Below are 16,701 nucleotides of genomic sequence, written 5' to 3'. Positions count from 1 at the left end.
GGATGCAAGTTATTGCACATATGTATCTTTTTCTTATGTATATATTTTTTAGAGGTAGAACCATATGTTCTTTCTCATTAGAGTTTATTCTATTCTATACTGTGTCACCATTTTTACCACATGCCTGTGTAACATGTTTTAACTCTTTTATCTCTGTTTTTTTAAGTTTTATGTTTTATGGCACTTAAATTTTGTCATGCTTTGCATAGTGACAGTAAAGATATTCCATTCTAATGAATAATATTTTAAATAATTTAAAAGGAAAAGTTGCAAATCGTCACATTTGTGAAGGTTGGAACGATCAAACTTTACAACTTCCCAACAGTTGACAAGTCAATTCTGTGAAGGTTCTCAGTCATCCAGGTCCATCTTTGGAGCAGCTGGACTGTTTGTAGATCTGTGAAGTCACTGACTGGTGGGGAACACCCAAGCTCAGGTGACCATCAACGACTGACGACAGCCATCACACAACAATGAGCACTAACAAACTAAGTGGAACAATGGGCGGATCTACAAGCCTTCCTAGTATAAATACACAGTCAGTCAGAAGTGAAGAAGCTTCTTGGATGAGAGGCGAACCTCTTCACGGATCCTGAAACAAGTCCAGTTGTCCCAGACTCAACCTTTTTGAGTTAATTAATTTTCTGTCAGTGTGTTGCAGCAGTTTCTAAAGTCAAGAATGAACCGTCAAGCTGTTTGTATATCTTCTTAGATTAACTGATGTTTGTCTGTCGTATGAAGGATGTAAAATAAAGATAAACACAAAATGAGTGGAGATGAAACACATTCCTTCTTTTTAGTTTTTTTTTTTTTTTTACCTTCGCTTACAAAAGCTGTGTTTGAACTCTTTAGGCACAAATCATAGAAAAGAAGTTTGGAATTAAAATGAATCAAGTTATTTTGTATTTTTACCCTGTTTGGATACTTTTGTGAGGAAGAAGAAAAAAGAAAAGAAAGAAGAAGAAGAAGAAGCACCTCCGTGCACAGACACCAAAAGAAGAAGGGGAAAATCAATTATCTTTTTTAATTACATTATCTAAGCATAGATGCATTACTTGTGAAAAAGGTAGAAAAAACAGCAAGTCTTTCTCAATAAGTTAAACCTCTCTGGCCGAAGAGTGGGGCCGGCTCACAAAACAGAAGATTTCCCGTAAAGCGTTCAAATTCATTGAAACAAACAAAAACAAACAAACAAAACAAAAAAAGGACAAGGAGTTTAACTCGTGTTGCTGAAATAAAAAGTGCGTCTCCTTGTTTGAATTTAACTTGTTAAAAAAAAACAAAAAACAGAAGATGCGAGTGGCTTATGTTACAGTCCTTCCAGCCTTTTCCACAGGGCTCTGCAAGCATGTTTTCATGAAACTTTACAAGTTCCAACGTTTGATCGACAAACAATAAGCGGAGTTATAGTTGGTAAAAAAAATTATAATAACAATAACAATAATTACAATGACAGTTATAACGAGAAATGTAAGTAATAAACACAGTCCTGTACAGTCAGGCTCATCTTCTGATTGACCGCAGCCAAACTGATCGATTATCGTTGGTCTTCAGCAGCGTGACAGACCCGTGCTGACTGAAGAAAGGTGGCCAATGCTGTCGTCTCCTCTCAGCTTCAACTTCCCTTCAGCTGCCCTCGGCTATGGTGTGTTGGAAAATAACTTTTCCGTTTCATTTCCCCCCTTTGCTGTGAAAAAAAAACACACACACACACACAGAGGAAAAATAAATCATTATGAGCCCGGACAGTTACGTTTATACTGACCTGGTGTCATAATTCAAACAACAAAACTTTTCAAACTGCTGAGAAAAAAAATAAAATCTTTTGACCGAATCTCGCTCTCGAGACCAGAGTCGTTAGACAAAGACAGCTACACGCAGACAACCGGACGTCAACCAGATCCAAACACCGCAGCCGGATCACGCTGCTGCCGCTGATCACAGTACGATAAATGTACCATGACCTTTATTGTACAGTAGCAGCTGAAGGGAGATAATAAAGTGAGGGCCTCTGCAGCGAGGACTGAGCCTTTGAACATCGGCTGCACACTCCGACCGCCCTTTGTGACGGGAAACTGTTATCGTCGATCTAACTCTGCCTCGATCCTCAGCCGCTCAGCAGATCAATATGAAACACTGTAGTCATGCAACAACGAACAAACTCCTGTGAGCAGCAACTGTGAGGTCAAATTATGTTTTTGTCAGTAATGTCTGGAAGCTTTGATAAAAACATTTTCTGACAAGGTAGAGCAATGAAAATACTCTGTGCAGTTAGTCCCGTGTTCTTCTCTGCTGTAAGTAACAAACCTACCTGAGCACCTGATACTTCAAACAACCTGAACTGTCCCTTTAAAAGACTTTAAAAGTGGAAGAACGTGTAGGAACGAGTTTATTCTGGGTGTTAACGGCTAAAAAGGATAATAACAATAACACAAAGGAGTCACAGTCACAGTAAGTCAGACAGCAGTGTGGTTTTTCAAAATAAAACTCCTTATAAAGACAGCAGAGCTTTGCTGTGTTCACCTCAAAATAACAATAATCCCGTACACATACTGACTAAAAAGTCGTCTCTGGTTGAGTGTGAGAAAATGAGAGTGTTGCATGATCAGAGATCAGGTGTGTCTCACCTCACGGGGGGGGTTTGTAGTGGAGGTCGTTCCCACGCATCGCTCAGTCCAGTTCGTGAACCTCGTCCTGCAGAGCGACCGAGGGCCGCCCGGATTCGCTCACCCGTTTGGCCATGATGTCCCACTGCGGAGTCAGCGCTTTGGATTTAGTGCCTGCAGAGGAGTCACACACACACACACACACACTCTGATGAACACACTGAAGGAGAAAGTCTTCTGCCCCCTGGTGGCTCCATGAAGTATTCATTTCTTCACTGCATCCACAGAATACAAAGATCACACTTTATTAATCACTTGTCTCGTTCTCTGATGACTCCAACTCGTCCAGAAACTCTTCACACGACACGACTGCTGTCAGATTTCAACACTGCACCTCCTCCATCAGAGCTCATCGACGTCAAAACAGTTAGTTAATGTAAAATTTGGTTTCGAATGATCTCCCACAATCCGCTCAACATTGACACACTCTTCCCCTTCTGCTGTTTTTGACAAATACCACTTGACAATCAAACAAAGAGCAAATCAAATTTATAAATATTCATCATCCGTTGTTGACAGTCTGACTCAGACGGACGTATTTTTATTAATTTGTTCGACAACATCCATCGAACACGAGGTGATAATTCTCATAATTTGAAGTCCAACAAAGTGTTTAAAGATTTCTTTCAGTACAACATGAAACATTTTGGGAAATAGTGTGAAGAGATTTGGACGATGAATTACTAAAACAGTTTTTTTTAAATCAGTTTTCAGTCCAGCATTTTTTGGCCGGTCCTAAATCATGGCTCGACGACGCACCAACACTGCAACGGCACAGAAACTTTAAGCAAGTTAGCAACTGTAGTTCTCTGTTTGAGAGTTAAACGACATCCTGCAGATCTTTCCTGCCTTCGTTGAACTTGTTCCAACATGAAGCGATGATGAAGAAGAAGACCGTGTCGACGGACAGCTGAGGATCACCACCAACACCACCCGGCTCTGTAGTGACCATTTTACACCAGCTAGTAGCACACACTTTCGTCGGAGATGAAGAGCAGACATGGCAAACAACAAACGGCTTCGTAAAATGTCAACACAAATCCAAAGCTGAGGAGAGCAGACTGATCGACATGCTCCACACATAGATAAAAGACCCTGCAGGGAGAAGTTACCTTGTTTTAGTTACACGCGTTTGAGTTTTGGGGCAGTTATCGGCGTTTAAATGTCACGAGATGGTTTGGAACAAACAATCTTCATGCCGGACGATTATGAAGAAAATGAAGACGCAGTTTACTTTATTAGAAGGAGGTCAGCTGGTATAAACGGCGAGGCTGAAAGGTGTTTTATGATGCGATTGCTGCTAAATGTCACCTTAACTTCGCTCTTTAGTTAGTTTACCCTCGATAGCGGCATCTCAAATTGATCTATTGTTTGAGGTTAGATGGCAGAGAGTGAAATCGACTGAAGCCAAATGTTACGACGATAACTTTGAACTCCTACAGGCGGACAAAGATGACGTCTCTTACGAGCAATGCAGGCGTCGGCGTGGAACAGACGCTGGCTGTAAACACGTTAGATGCGACCGACGATCAGTTTTACAAGTAGTTTAATCGACTGGTCGACTAATCTCACAGTCTCTGAAGAGCTGGAGGTCTTCAGGAGGTTTTTAAAGATAGACACGGACGCCCCTGATCTGGTAGGAACTGGTAGGACGTTCCACCAACGGGGGAACAACAGATGAGAAAAGTTTGGATCACCCTGAGCGTACGGGTGTCAGAGCCGGGTGTCGTTTATCGGAGGAGGTAACACATATCTGTATGAGTGTTCAAGAACCTGCTAGTCAGCATTAGAGATTTGAATTTAACGTGGGCTGCTACAGGTAGCCAGTGGACGGGTAGTCACTGTTTGGGTTGACTGAAGACCAGACGAGCCACTGATCATCTGGAAGGGTTTCAACGACATGATCAGAGAAGGTTAGCGGGTCGATCATGACTCCTAAATTTGTCTTAAAGAACTCCTCTTAAGTTTCAGCTCATGTCCTGAAGAGTGAGCGTAAAACAAAAAGAGAACGAGGAGTGCAGAACACAGACTGTAGGTGATTCACTGACTAAAACCAAAGAAATAATGCAACAGACGCTCAAACTATCCGTTAAAAATAAAGATATGAGTGAGTAAGTGGTGGTTGAAATAAATAAAAACGAATCCCCGGTACGTCAGCTTGGCTGCTTTCCAACCCAAATCTCCTCCTGGTGCGTTATCCCATCCCGGGCCTGAGGTGTGCTCACAGACCAGTGGAGATGCTCTCCCTCAGGATACACTTACCCAGCCCTCCTCCTCCTCCTCCTCCTCCTCTCTGCTGTTACCATGACAACACAGTCTGTAGCCTCCAGCTAAAGCAGCAAGGCCGATCCGATCCTCTCCCTCTCTTTTCTGTCTCTCTCTGGCATACTCTCACTATCTTGATCTCTCAGTCTGTCTCTTCCCCTCTCTCATTTCACAGGGGAGAGGGGAAAGTGGGACGTAACCCAAAAAGATAAGAGCCCCGCGCAAACTCTTAACCCTTCGGTGGTTGGATCTTAACTGTGTGGCTGTGAAGACGGTCGAGCGAACCACCGAGCTCGGCTCGACCTCGAACATTAAAATAACCGACCTTTAAATTAAAACACATGACTTAAATTAAGTTTTAATAATTAAGACTGGGCTGTGAGGACTATTTGACAGCATTATTCTACTCCGGTAATTTCATGCAGATCAAATTTGAGCATAAAAAAACTGCAGCTGGGGTTTTTAATCCGTTAAATTTAACTCATATCTCATTAAAAGTCTATTACAACCAACAATGAATCGGGAATTTATATCAGGGGATCATAATTATCAAATTTGAAGAGAGAAAAATGGAAAACTATTTTTATTTCCAATATTTTTTCATGAAATTAGATGTTTTAAAGTGTGACGATATTCTATAACTGTGGAGGCTAAAATCATAAAATCTAACGATAACAATAAAACACTCTGACATATTGCACTGGGAGCTCTCTCCTCTCACTCACCGTCCAGTCCGTTGTGCTGTTCGTAGCTGCGTTTGCCCAGGATGGTCGGGGAGCCATTGTTGAGGATGGGAGAGGCCTTTATGGGCGTCAGGCTGCCTGTAGAGATGGAGCCTCCGCGGATCGGTGGGTCGGGTTTGGCCGGACGGGGATGTGCTTCTGTTCATGTGAGAAACGGAGAACGAGATGTGAAGTGCACACTGCCAACAGGCTGGTCGTTGTTATTCAGCTCGGGGTATCGAAAATGAGTCAAACGATTTGAAATTCAAGATATATGAATGAATTTTTAACAGAGGCAGCGAGTTCTGTTCGTGCATGTAGCACGCGTATACGTCTATAATTAGTTACGAGCTAAAATGTGACAGCAAGATAGCGAGTGGAGGTAAAATGGTTCAATAACACTCAGCATTACATGATCCTCTTATTAGAAATAAACCTCCTGCGTAGGATCGGCTTACACTGGTGTCATCATGGTGGTACTCCGACAGTCTGATATTTTCTGCCGTGGTACTCGGTGTAGGAGGTTTGAGAAACGGCGCAGCGAGACAAACTAATGTTTAGTTTGAGAGTCTTTTTAATTCATCCTGAGGGGAGCCTGGATCTGTGTACAAGATTTCAAAGCTATCCGTCCGATCCTTGTTGAGACGTTTCACTAAAAACCACAAACCTCAAGAGGAAAAGTTACCAAACTCAGTTGGTTTTATCCTCTGGGGATCTTGAACATTCAGACTATCCATGAAAATAAGATATTTTAGTCAAAGTGACCAAAGTTCTGCTGTCTTGTCCTTTTATAACGCAACACTGCCTGACATCAGAAACTCAAACAGAAGACACGCGGCGCTTTCTTCTTACCTAAATATCGAACCACAGACTCCAGAGGCTTACGGTCCACAGGTTTCAGTGCCACAGGTTTTTTTGGGCCATCGGGCAACCGCAGGGCACCTGAACAAATTCAATACAAAAGCACTTTAAATGAAAAAACACCGTCCATCTGTAAAGGACAGAAACACTGCGGGATCAGGTCCCTTACACTCTGCCTTGATGGCCACTGTGTTGACAGGGAGGTAGGGGTGCCGGGCCAAAAATCGCGGCCTGATGATGTCTTGGCAGATGCGACGTGCCATCCGCGTCAGGCCGGTGGTCTGCAGGTAGAAAGCCTGTCGCGTCTTCACCGCGAACTTGGGGCTGCCGCTGTGCCGCAGGGGCAGGCCGTGGGGGCTCTGTAAGGAACACACTGCATTAACATCTAATGAACACTGATGGACCGAGGGGCAGGTCAGACTGACCGAAAACATTTGGAGTAAATTGTTATCGGAAATAGATTTAATTACTCAGGATTCACACACACCGGCCCGGCCAACGTCACTTAGAGGCTAATAATTCACTGCTGAAGATATATACCTTCATCAGGGTGTATGTGGGGCTTAATCTGACATCTTGTTGACATGTTAACATACTGTATATGTAAAAAGTTCAGAGTTAGGGAGTCAATCAAAAACTGGACTTTTGGACCTAAAGAGTGAGTCTGTCTGAGTCTATCCTGTTTAATCTATCCCAGCCTGTTTGTAGCATGTACAGATATTAAAGGTGTTTCATAGATTAAGACATTCAGACAGCGAAAAAACAGGTTGTTCCATTCATTTAATTGGAGAACGTCAGTTTTGGCTGTAGTAGTGTTGAGCCGGATCCAACTTTTGTTGAAAACGTAGCCCAACGTCACGTCAAGGGGTCGCCAATCAGATGCTCAGACCGGGGTCAAATCTCCACGGTCAGCCTGAAAAATGAGACCATCTAAACTCTGATACTCTACATGTTGTGTTCTTACTTTGTTTATTTCATGAACCAGCTTCTAAACAACAATTCACCACAAAATAGAGACACAAAGAAGTTTCCTTCCCAAGTTTAGTTTGTGTCGAATGGTTTGAGAGAGAGCGAGCACCGGTTGAGAAACATAGACAGTGAGCTGCATCGATAAAAAACGGTTACTCAGCGAAATAAAAAGTTCTCGCCTAATTGTTTCACAGCAGTTACGTTCAACACATATACGCACATCCACACACACATCGTAGCACAACCCTGCAGCAATTTTCCGCAACTTTATCAACATTTCCGACAGAAAACACCTGCTGGTTCTCAGGTGGGTGGATTTGATGCTTCTCTTATTTGTTTAGAAATTATATTAAGAATATTTTAATTGTTTTCGACATGTTAAAGCAAAACAATTAACTTATTCATTAGGAAAATATTAATAAATCGATAAGGAAACTTAAAAGGTCCAGTCTGTAGGATTTAGTGGCACATTCTTAGACTCTAATTAAAACATACTAATGAATAATTAATTCCATTTCTGCTAATAGATACTCCTACATCTTATACACTGGACCTATAACCGTCGGTTCTCCCTACACGAGGATAAAATGATTTTCTCTGAAGGACAAACTTTCACTTTCCGGGTGCAGTGAGGCTTTAAGTTGTTTGCTTGTGTTAGTTTGTACCATGCTGCTGCGGTTGGGTCCAGGCCTCTCTCCATCCAGTCTTGTGGGCATCTTTAGCCCTCCGTACTTCTTCCAGTAGGTCCAGCATGAAGCGCACAGGCGGCACTGCATGTTGGGAGGTCCCCACGAGTACCACTGGTAAGAGCTGCTGGCTATAAACACACACACACAAAAAAACACATGAAAACACAAGAAAGCAGAGAGACAAAGGAAAGTGAGTCCACATGTAATCATGAACATGTGCTCGGGTGCATGCAAGTGCGACAGCAACCTTTAATCATTCATCGCCGAATTAACTAAAACCGCTAAAATAACTGAAACAATACTCGCTGCAGGGCACGTAATTATATTCTCTCCCCTCTTCATTTTAATAAAAACACGCAGAGAAAATCCTGTGAACTGAAGAACCGGAGAGAGGTTTCCTTTAAGATTTCCCACAGAACACGAGCTGTTAGCAGATCATCATCATCACATTAATAACAGAGACCACGCTAAGCCGGTTTTTCCTCTTTGTTTTGGCCGTGCGTGCACGATAATCCGGCAATTTTCTCATCAACATTTTCCAAAAGGTTTCTGATAGAAGAAAAAAAATTTGGCTTCTCGTCGTCTCTCTCGTTTTCTTTTGACATTTTAAATGTGATTTAAATACGAATGCACCTGCGAATGCCAACGCAATCATCTTAAGTTCATCTAAATAAATAAATACGGTACTTTCATGCATTCGATAAGCGCGTGAATGACTTACTGTAGCAGCTCTCGCAGGCTCTGCCCAGGCCCGGGGTCGGGGTCGGCACGGAGCCTGGAGGTCCCGGGACGGCTGCCCCCGCCGCTCCGTTCACCAGAGCTGGTTTTACGTTGTTGCTCAGCTGGTTGGGGTTTGGCTTGTTACTGGCACACAAAGAGGGAGATGGAGGGTCAGACCGGCACAGATAATACAGGCCAAAGAGAATAGATAACATTCATCAGCCTGCTGCCAGAGACAGCAGCTCTTCGGATACTGTACTGAGAGCTGACGTGACTACTAATACAGTGAAGAGAAGGGTTTGTGCTCCAGCAGCAGCAGATGTCTGACTTTAAAAAACCACAGAGGGTCAGAACAACTCTTTGTCGATCTCTCAGTGTATTCACGGGGAAGACTGCAGACTTGCACTGAGGTACTCACTAGTTAGGGATGTAGACCTGCTTCAACTTGCTCTCTGCCTCAGCAGCTTTTAATCGTTTCTGGAGCAGAGACAGAGGAGAAAGTAGAATAACAAAGACGTGATTAAGAGACGTTAATTCCCACGAAAACATTTAAAAGGTGAATTTGTCAACCGTGAGTTCACATCGTTTGAGAGGTTTGTGATTATCCTGGTGTAACTTTTAATCCAGAATAAACATATAGTCAAAATAACACTGGACAGATGGTGGAAACGAAGGAGAATTAAAGAAAAAGGATCTGAAATCGTGTGAAAAACACAAAAGTCAAAGTGTAAAATAACAAACAAAGACAGATTTCTTTTGTTCGTTTCGGTTTAACATCAGATACACACTAAAGAGATCAGTGTCTAACGGTTACTAGGATATAAAGAGGTGAGATGAATGTGTTTACCTGCTGTACGTATCTGTCTGTGGTCTTCCACATGTAGTAATACTCGATAATACTCGTCAGGGACTTCCAGGGCAACTGAAGGAGAAGGAGGAGAGAGAGGGCACACAAGAATCATTAACTCACTGTAGCTGTTGCCAGGTTTTAATATTTTATTTATTTATTTATATTTAATATTTTCTACAATGTTCTACATCTCAACATTTTCAGTGAGACTCTCAGGTGGCTGACGTGTATAACTTTGCCTGTAGTGTTTCATCGTGTATGCAAAGCTCGGCGAGTCGTCACTGCGTCATCCCTTCTCAGAGACATGGAGGATCCTGATTGGAGCAGCACTTGACCCGACTGTCCGATTGGACGAGCTGCGTTATTTAAGTTAGAACCGCCGGACATTCGGACACTTGGTCGTTGTTTGTGTTGAGCTTGTGAACGTTAACAATTGGGTGATGTTATAAACAGCTTAGATAGTAAGGATTTTCTTTCTCTCTTGATTTCGTTTAGGTAGTTAGACTTTGTTGATTTGAACAGCATCCGCTCTGCCTTTATTTCCCTTCTAGTTTAGCTCTTTTTGTTGGATAATTAATCTGAATTTCAAGTACTGAATAACTTTGTTTTTAACCACACACAACTGGTTTGTGTTACCTCCTTTCCCCACATGAGCTGGGACGCTCAACACCACCACATTCATTTAAAAATGTCTTTAGCAAACTGTATTTCACTCATCTGTCACCAACACACCCTTTAATACAAAGAGACCCTTTTATGTAAATGACCAGAAACAACGCCGCCGGCCACAGAAACGGTCTGAACCTCCTTGAGTCGGATCGTAAAGTTCCCTCTGAAGAAGTTTGAAAGAAAAACGAGCTGTCAAAGCGGGAGGCCCCACCCATAATGGTGGTGTAGTCCTTGTTGTTTGAGCACAGGGCCTGGGTGGAAACCTGAGTGAGCGGCACTGACAGCAGCCAGCCACCAGGTGGTGGAGTGATGCACACAGTGAGAGATTAGTCCACAGACGGGCAGCACCATTCTCCTCGGCAGAGGACGGCAGAAAGGCAGCTTTCTCCTGCTTCCACTTGTTTTTTTTTTCACAAAGATATTCGCGTGGAATGTTTCTCCGGATAATTGGCCGTTGTGCTCAACTTTAACGTTTTCGCTCCTAACTACAGGCTGGATGCAGTCCCCCGGCTTACAAGCCTGGTATTGTGCTGGAAGGTTGTTGTGTATAACATCAGCTAAATGCCTAAATGAAGTCCAAATGTCTGCTACAGAACTCTAATTCTGTGGTTTCTGCACTCACATGCAGCAATTATGGCTGCACTGAATACCCACTGTACACATCTCTTAATGAGACTATGGGCATCCCACAGACTGAGTCTGCTGATGAGCAGCACACAAAGTGCTCGATACGCCATCTCCACTGTACTGTACTGCCGTTTTTTTTAAAAACACACAGAAAAATGACGTATAAAATAAAGTTTTCCACAATTATACGGACTGTTTGACGTTATGCAAATTACGCTCATTTTGTCGCACCAAAACATCTAGTCAGATAATCACGATCGTCTCGTTTAGGACTGACTTCTCAGCGGGTGGTGCTGAAATTAGATTTTTAATTAAATTAAATGCCGTAGTGTGAACCGGCGCCTCTAAATCTCACTAATTAATACGTTATATCCAAGCTGCGACTAAAAACAAGCAGGTCCTCAAACATCCACTTGAGGTTGGATGCAGAATTGAGTTGATTTCCATAAGCTCCCATGTTAAAATGTCCATAAACATCCCTGTTTCCAGCCCTTATGCTACGCCAACCGTCCCCTGGCTTCATGTTTGGAGTTGAATCCAACCTTCAGCATGAACGTGAATAAACATCTTCCTTTTAAATATTCTTTTCTACTCACAAAGTCCTGCTGGATATCGGTGAAGTCTTTGCCGTATTTCTCCAGCGCCTCCTCGAACAGGTTGGCCTCGGAGGCGCTCCACTCCTCCATTTCATCCCTGCAGAGGACGGGCCCGCCCTGAGGCACCAGCGCCGCGATGGCTCGAGTCATGTCGTAGCCCGTGGCGTGGAGGGTGTCCATGGCGTGAAACTAAAAAAAAAATCACATGACGAGAAATACACGTTAAGAGTGTCAGGACTTTGTTATTGCAATTTCGGCAATTTTCTGCAGACTTGATGGAAGGAGTGTGATTAATTTTTTTCTAGTTTATATACAGCCTCTCCTCCAAGGCTTTGGGCTACGTTTGAGTGTGTGTGTGTGTGTGTGTGTGTGCATATGTGTAGCTAGAAGGCCTCTTGTCTATGTTTTATAAATGAGGATAAGATCTAGGGCAGAATAGACCCACACTAGACTTCTCATCAGGCTTCTGGGGCCAAGTGCTTGTTAAAGGATAACCAGACACAGGCTTCAACAATTCCTAACAGACACACAAACACACATGTGCACTCGTGTTTTCTTTGACTATCACTACTGTTTCACACCCCACACACACACACCCACACTTTTCATCTACCGTGTGATGCTGATTTAACCCAAGGCCGCTTTTCATGTATGTGCGCATCTCTCACCAAGGTGATGTCTCTGGAGGCTGCAGCGGCGCTCATGTGAAGGCTGGGCTGCCGGACTGAACTGCTGCAGTCCAAGGCTCTGGCGAACGTACCTACCGACCTGCGGGATGCAAACATGATGCAAAAGATGACCAAATAAGACAGAAAATTAAGTTTTACACTGTGATAAAGTGACGCCAGACAGACTAAAGGCTGAAACTAGCTCAAAAAGAGAAATGAGGACGATCAGATGTTTGGAAGAGTTAAGTTTAAAGATCAATACTGCTCTTATAATCTTAAATGTGAAGCAGTAGCCAGGTGTTAATTAGCTTAGCACAAAGACTGGAAGCAGGGGGAAACAGCTAGCCTGGCTCCATCCAGAAGAAAACCACGTCCACCTTCCTCCTTCCCCGCATCGACTTACCGAGCTACTACTAAGAACTGGTCGATCTGTTTCTCCGTCAGCAGGCTGTTCGGGTCCCAGACTTTCTCCTCTAGTTTCTCCAGGTCTCTGCCGTCGTCCTCGCCTACGTGAGCGCAGACACAGACGTGGTTAGTGCACCTTCAGCTGCTCGAAGCCTCGGCGGCTCCTTCTTGACAACAAGAGTTTTTAAAATCCACAATGAAATTTGTTTTTTTTCTTTCCTGAGGTTGCCTCTTTTTTTTTGTTTAAAAAAAAAAATGACTACCTCGTGTAAAGCTTTAATGAATCCCAGAGTTGAATAGGTGGGGTCTGTCAAGCTGCCAGCCTGCAAACAAACCAGCCAACCTGCCGGAGCTTCTAACATGTGTAGCAGAGTTTCATTAACATGGGTTTAATTAGAGAGCTTAGAGTCCCATTGGTGCCCTAATTGCATTTTCAGAGGTTTTCCCACCTGCTAAGAATAAAAATCTGGCAAAACACGGAGCTAAATCTGGCAGAAAAATAGTCACATTCGAAAATACTTAATAGCTTCACCAAACACTGGCACTGGAAAAAAAAAATCTTTCAGGGTGCTCGAGTGAAAATAAATCGCTGACTTTTACATCGCGGACGAGCTGAGAGTCGAAAACCACGCCGAGGGTTTACAGTCAGCTTTAGATGTGAAACACACAGCGTGAACTTTAAACAGCTTTAAGGTGTTTTCAGACCCGCTGTCGCCTCCATTGTCGCCGATAGAAACACGGTGGCAGAGGCTCACCAGGTGACCATAGCAACCAGGTGATGATTTTATAAGTCCATGCTCACAATATATATTATATCCAGTTACGTGTGCATGTTAAACAGGAAACTGGAGCTTCTATTGTTGTGAAACAGGAAACAACCGCCGTCAATAAAGCGGATGTCATGTAACACTCTGGGTGACAAAGTGTCTCGTCACTTGTGCAGCACACCGTTACTTTAAATGCTCTCATTATTTATATATATATAATCTGTGCTGTCACACAGTGATTGCCATAGAAACACAGGCTGTTTTTTTTTTATGAGTAACGTTATAATAAAACAACTAAAGTAAACGGTAGCTTGGGGCAGAAGAGGCTGATTAAAGTTCATGAGAATTGAGCAAAAACAAACTTCCCATGTTTTTTTGTAATTGCTCGACTATTAAAGCGAGTACACAGGAGTGTAAAAAAAGAGCCCTGCGGGATAACGTTAACGTATATAAGCTCCTCTGCTAAAAAAATTTAAGAGTACCTTCTTTCAGGAGGTCGGTAATATCGGCCTGGAACTTGTTCCCGACACGGATCTCCCCCTTATCGGCCAGCAGAGTCTTTTGCTGGGGGTCATACACCAGCGAGTAGAAGAAGGCATCCTGGGAAACACAGACGGCAGGAAGGTGTGAGGATGCAATGAAAGGAAGAGGAAGAAGCGAGACGGGATGGGGGGGAGACGCAGAGGCTGGAAGAGAGGAGTGTATCTCGTTTGTGTGTGTGTGTGTGTGTGTGTGTGTGTGTGTACTTTCCCCTCTGCTAGTCTCTCGTCTCCTCATTACTGTATGTGAAAAGAACATTCTGGGTCAACACGCTGAATAATTCATCTGGAAACAAGAATCTCTTAACTCATAAGTCTCACACACACACACACACACACACACACACACACACACACACACACACACACACACACTCTTAGATAACTCTGAAATCTAACGCCTAATCACAGTTTAGAAGACCCTGTCGTATTATCTGACACGAGGACTCGCTTGTACGCACCTCTCTGTCCAGGTACGACTTCAGGGCTTCGGTCTCGTTCAGCAGCGTCACGCAGCACTTCCCCCTGGAGCCCGAGGCGAGGATGTAAGGGAAGGAGAGACATGCAGGAGGAGGGAGGAAAGAGTGAACAGGAATCACAGACTTAAAGTCCAGGGGATAACATGTTATATAAGTGGCAGATGAAGGCTGGTCCAAACTCTCTTCTGAAGGAGACACTTTGATGCCGGTTGCATCCCCTTCGTGATGTCGTTGCGTTTCCAGCTGGCACGGCTCGTTATTTGATGAATCGCGGCCACCGGCGTGTTTGACACCGACACCCCTCGTCCCTGCCCCTTAACTGCTACCGTCTGAATTCAAATTATTTACCAGCTAATTAGTCGTACCTCTCCAGCCTGGAGCGGATACAGTTTGGCAGGGTGAGACTCGAACGCCTCCGTGTAACCTCGCCGCCAAGTTAAGAAATCTTAATCAAGTTTGAATCCTCGCTAAAACAAACAGCTCATCGGTGTATTTTTACTCGAGCAGATGTCGGTTTGCTCTCCCTGCCTCACTTCAGAAATGTCAAGTAATAACCTGGTAATGATTAGTGGGTTTGCCAGCAGCTTACCGACGAGCAAAGGCAGCTCTGGATGTAGAATCAAGCTCTCTGTTGACATTTAGTGCTCGGCGCGCACGCCGCCGCGTATCAGGAGCGGATTATTTTGAGATTGTTTGACTCAGCTCTGAACCGTCACTCGACCTTGTGTGCGGCGGATAACATGACTGAAGGGATCAATAGACGATCGTCCGCCTCCAAACTGCAGGCTGCACGATCTGATTCACGTATATCAGAGCCATAAAAACAGGATAAGCAGTTTAAACAATGTTCAGGGCAGAAATAGAAACACTGGGTCAAGAAGTCAGATGTTTAATTAAATCTCAGAGTTCATTAAAAAAACAGTACGCTCAGACTCAGAGATGAAATTATATCATTATATCATTAGCAGCATTTGCTGCTGCTAAATTATTCATGCTACCTCATTACCTACCAGAAGTCTGACAATTAGTCAATTAATCAGCAAATATTTTGATAATTAAAAAAAAAAAAAAAAAGTTAAATATTTGTTACAGTGTGAGAACTTGCTGATTTTCTTTTATTGTAGTACGATACGGTAAATAATAAATAGCTGTTACACGAGCTGTAGATATCATCATCATCATCATACTCTGGAAGTGTTAGATATTTGAGGACGTCGTCTTACAGACATTTCTCCTTTCTTTTGTAGTCCAAACTATTTACAGACAAATCAGAGAAATCTTTATTATATCTATCATAGAAATCTTTATATTAAATCTTTATCTAATTAAAATCAAACCTCATTTTAATACGTGATTGCTCTGGCATGAGAACAAGAACAATAAGAAGAAAACGTTTTTTATTATTAAACTCTTCAGAAAAAACTCCAGACGTCTGGCTTTTATTTAAAGATGCTTCACTGCCAGACTTTGATCATTCTCTCTCATACTATTTATGTTTATTAATCTAACAAGTTTTTAAATTGACTTTTGACATTTGATTATTTTCATTGCTGCCGTCTTCTTCTGTCTGTGTTTATTGTGCTTAAACTTCTTTTTTCTTCTTATTTGCTTTAATTTTTATTACAACATTTTATGTTTGTATGGCCACATTTTATTTATGTATTGAGGCAGATCTGTGAGCTGCATGTTTGTTTGAGCTGCTACATAAATAAATAAATAAAGTTTGAGTTTTTGGGCTGGCCTCTTATTGTGAAGCAGCCACAGGATATGTGACAGATATGTGATATGTATATTTGTCACCTCAGTTTACGTCTGCTCATTAAAAACGTGCCCACAAAACACGAGAACGGGAGTTTTCAGCAGTAACTGATATCAGATCAGCGGATGACTGACGTCTTTATTAAAACAATGCGAGTCTGATTGGACGCGCTGTAAACGGATACGCCGGTTGTTCTTCTGCTGGATTTCTGTCAGCAAAACAGATTTGTTTTGCTGACGTGTTAAACCGCTGTAACCACAGATGTCACGCCAAATAATCCAGGACCGTGACGGATTACAACTTTGAATTTCATTGGGTTTTTTTTTTTTAAACAAGTGAAAATAGACACTGATGTGAGATAATTGCACTTTTGCAACAATTCGCCTGATTAATTTTGACTTGTTTTGAGTTTAATAATGATCAATTCCATCTGAAGTTTTTCATGTTTTC

At 42.8% G+C, this 16,701-nt stretch overlaps 1 protein-coding gene across 5 annotated transcripts in view; it reads right to left on the bottom strand.

Annotated features, from left to right (window-relative positions):
• Positions 1-1,009: 1,009 nt before the first annotated feature.
• The window catches only part of mta1 (metastasis associated 1), a 46,234-nt gene continuing 30,542 nt past the window's right edge, over positions 1,010-16,701 (bottom strand). For all 5 annotated transcript variants that reach the window (XM_027274628.1, XM_027274626.1, XM_027274627.1 and 2 more), the window contains 14 exons: positions 14,475-14,538; positions 13,957-14,074; positions 12,706-12,808; positions 12,303-12,402; positions 11,635-11,823; positions 9,740-9,814; positions 9,311-9,369; positions 8,894-9,036; positions 8,149-8,300; positions 6,684-6,873; positions 6,506-6,595; positions 5,657-5,812; positions 2,628-2,780; positions 1,010-1,687 (listed from right to left, as the gene is read on the bottom strand). In XM_027274628.1, coding sequence (XP_027130429.1) covers positions 2,671-2,780; positions 5,657-5,812; positions 6,506-6,595; positions 6,684-6,873; positions 8,149-8,300; positions 8,894-9,036; positions 9,311-9,369; positions 9,740-9,814; positions 11,635-11,823; positions 12,303-12,402; positions 12,706-12,808; positions 13,957-14,074; positions 14,475-14,538 — 1,549 coding nt within the window. In that variant the 3' untranslated portion in view covers positions 1,010-1,687; positions 2,628-2,670. The remainder of the gene's footprint in view (positions 1,688-2,627; positions 2,781-5,656; positions 5,813-6,505; positions 6,596-6,683; positions 6,874-8,148; positions 8,301-8,893; positions 9,037-9,310; positions 9,370-9,739; positions 9,815-11,634; positions 11,824-12,302; positions 12,403-12,705; positions 12,809-13,956; positions 14,075-14,474; positions 14,539-16,701) is intronic.

Source organism: Larimichthys crocea, chromosome XXIV (genome assembly GCF_000972845.2).
Source record: "Larimichthys crocea isolate SSNF chromosome XXIV, L_crocea_2.0, whole genome shotgun sequence".
NCBI lineage: Eukaryota > Metazoa > Chordata > Actinopteri > Sciaenidae > Larimichthys > Larimichthys crocea.
Note: the sequence above shows the minus strand (reverse complement) of the source record. Positions and strands in the feature narration are given on the sequence as shown.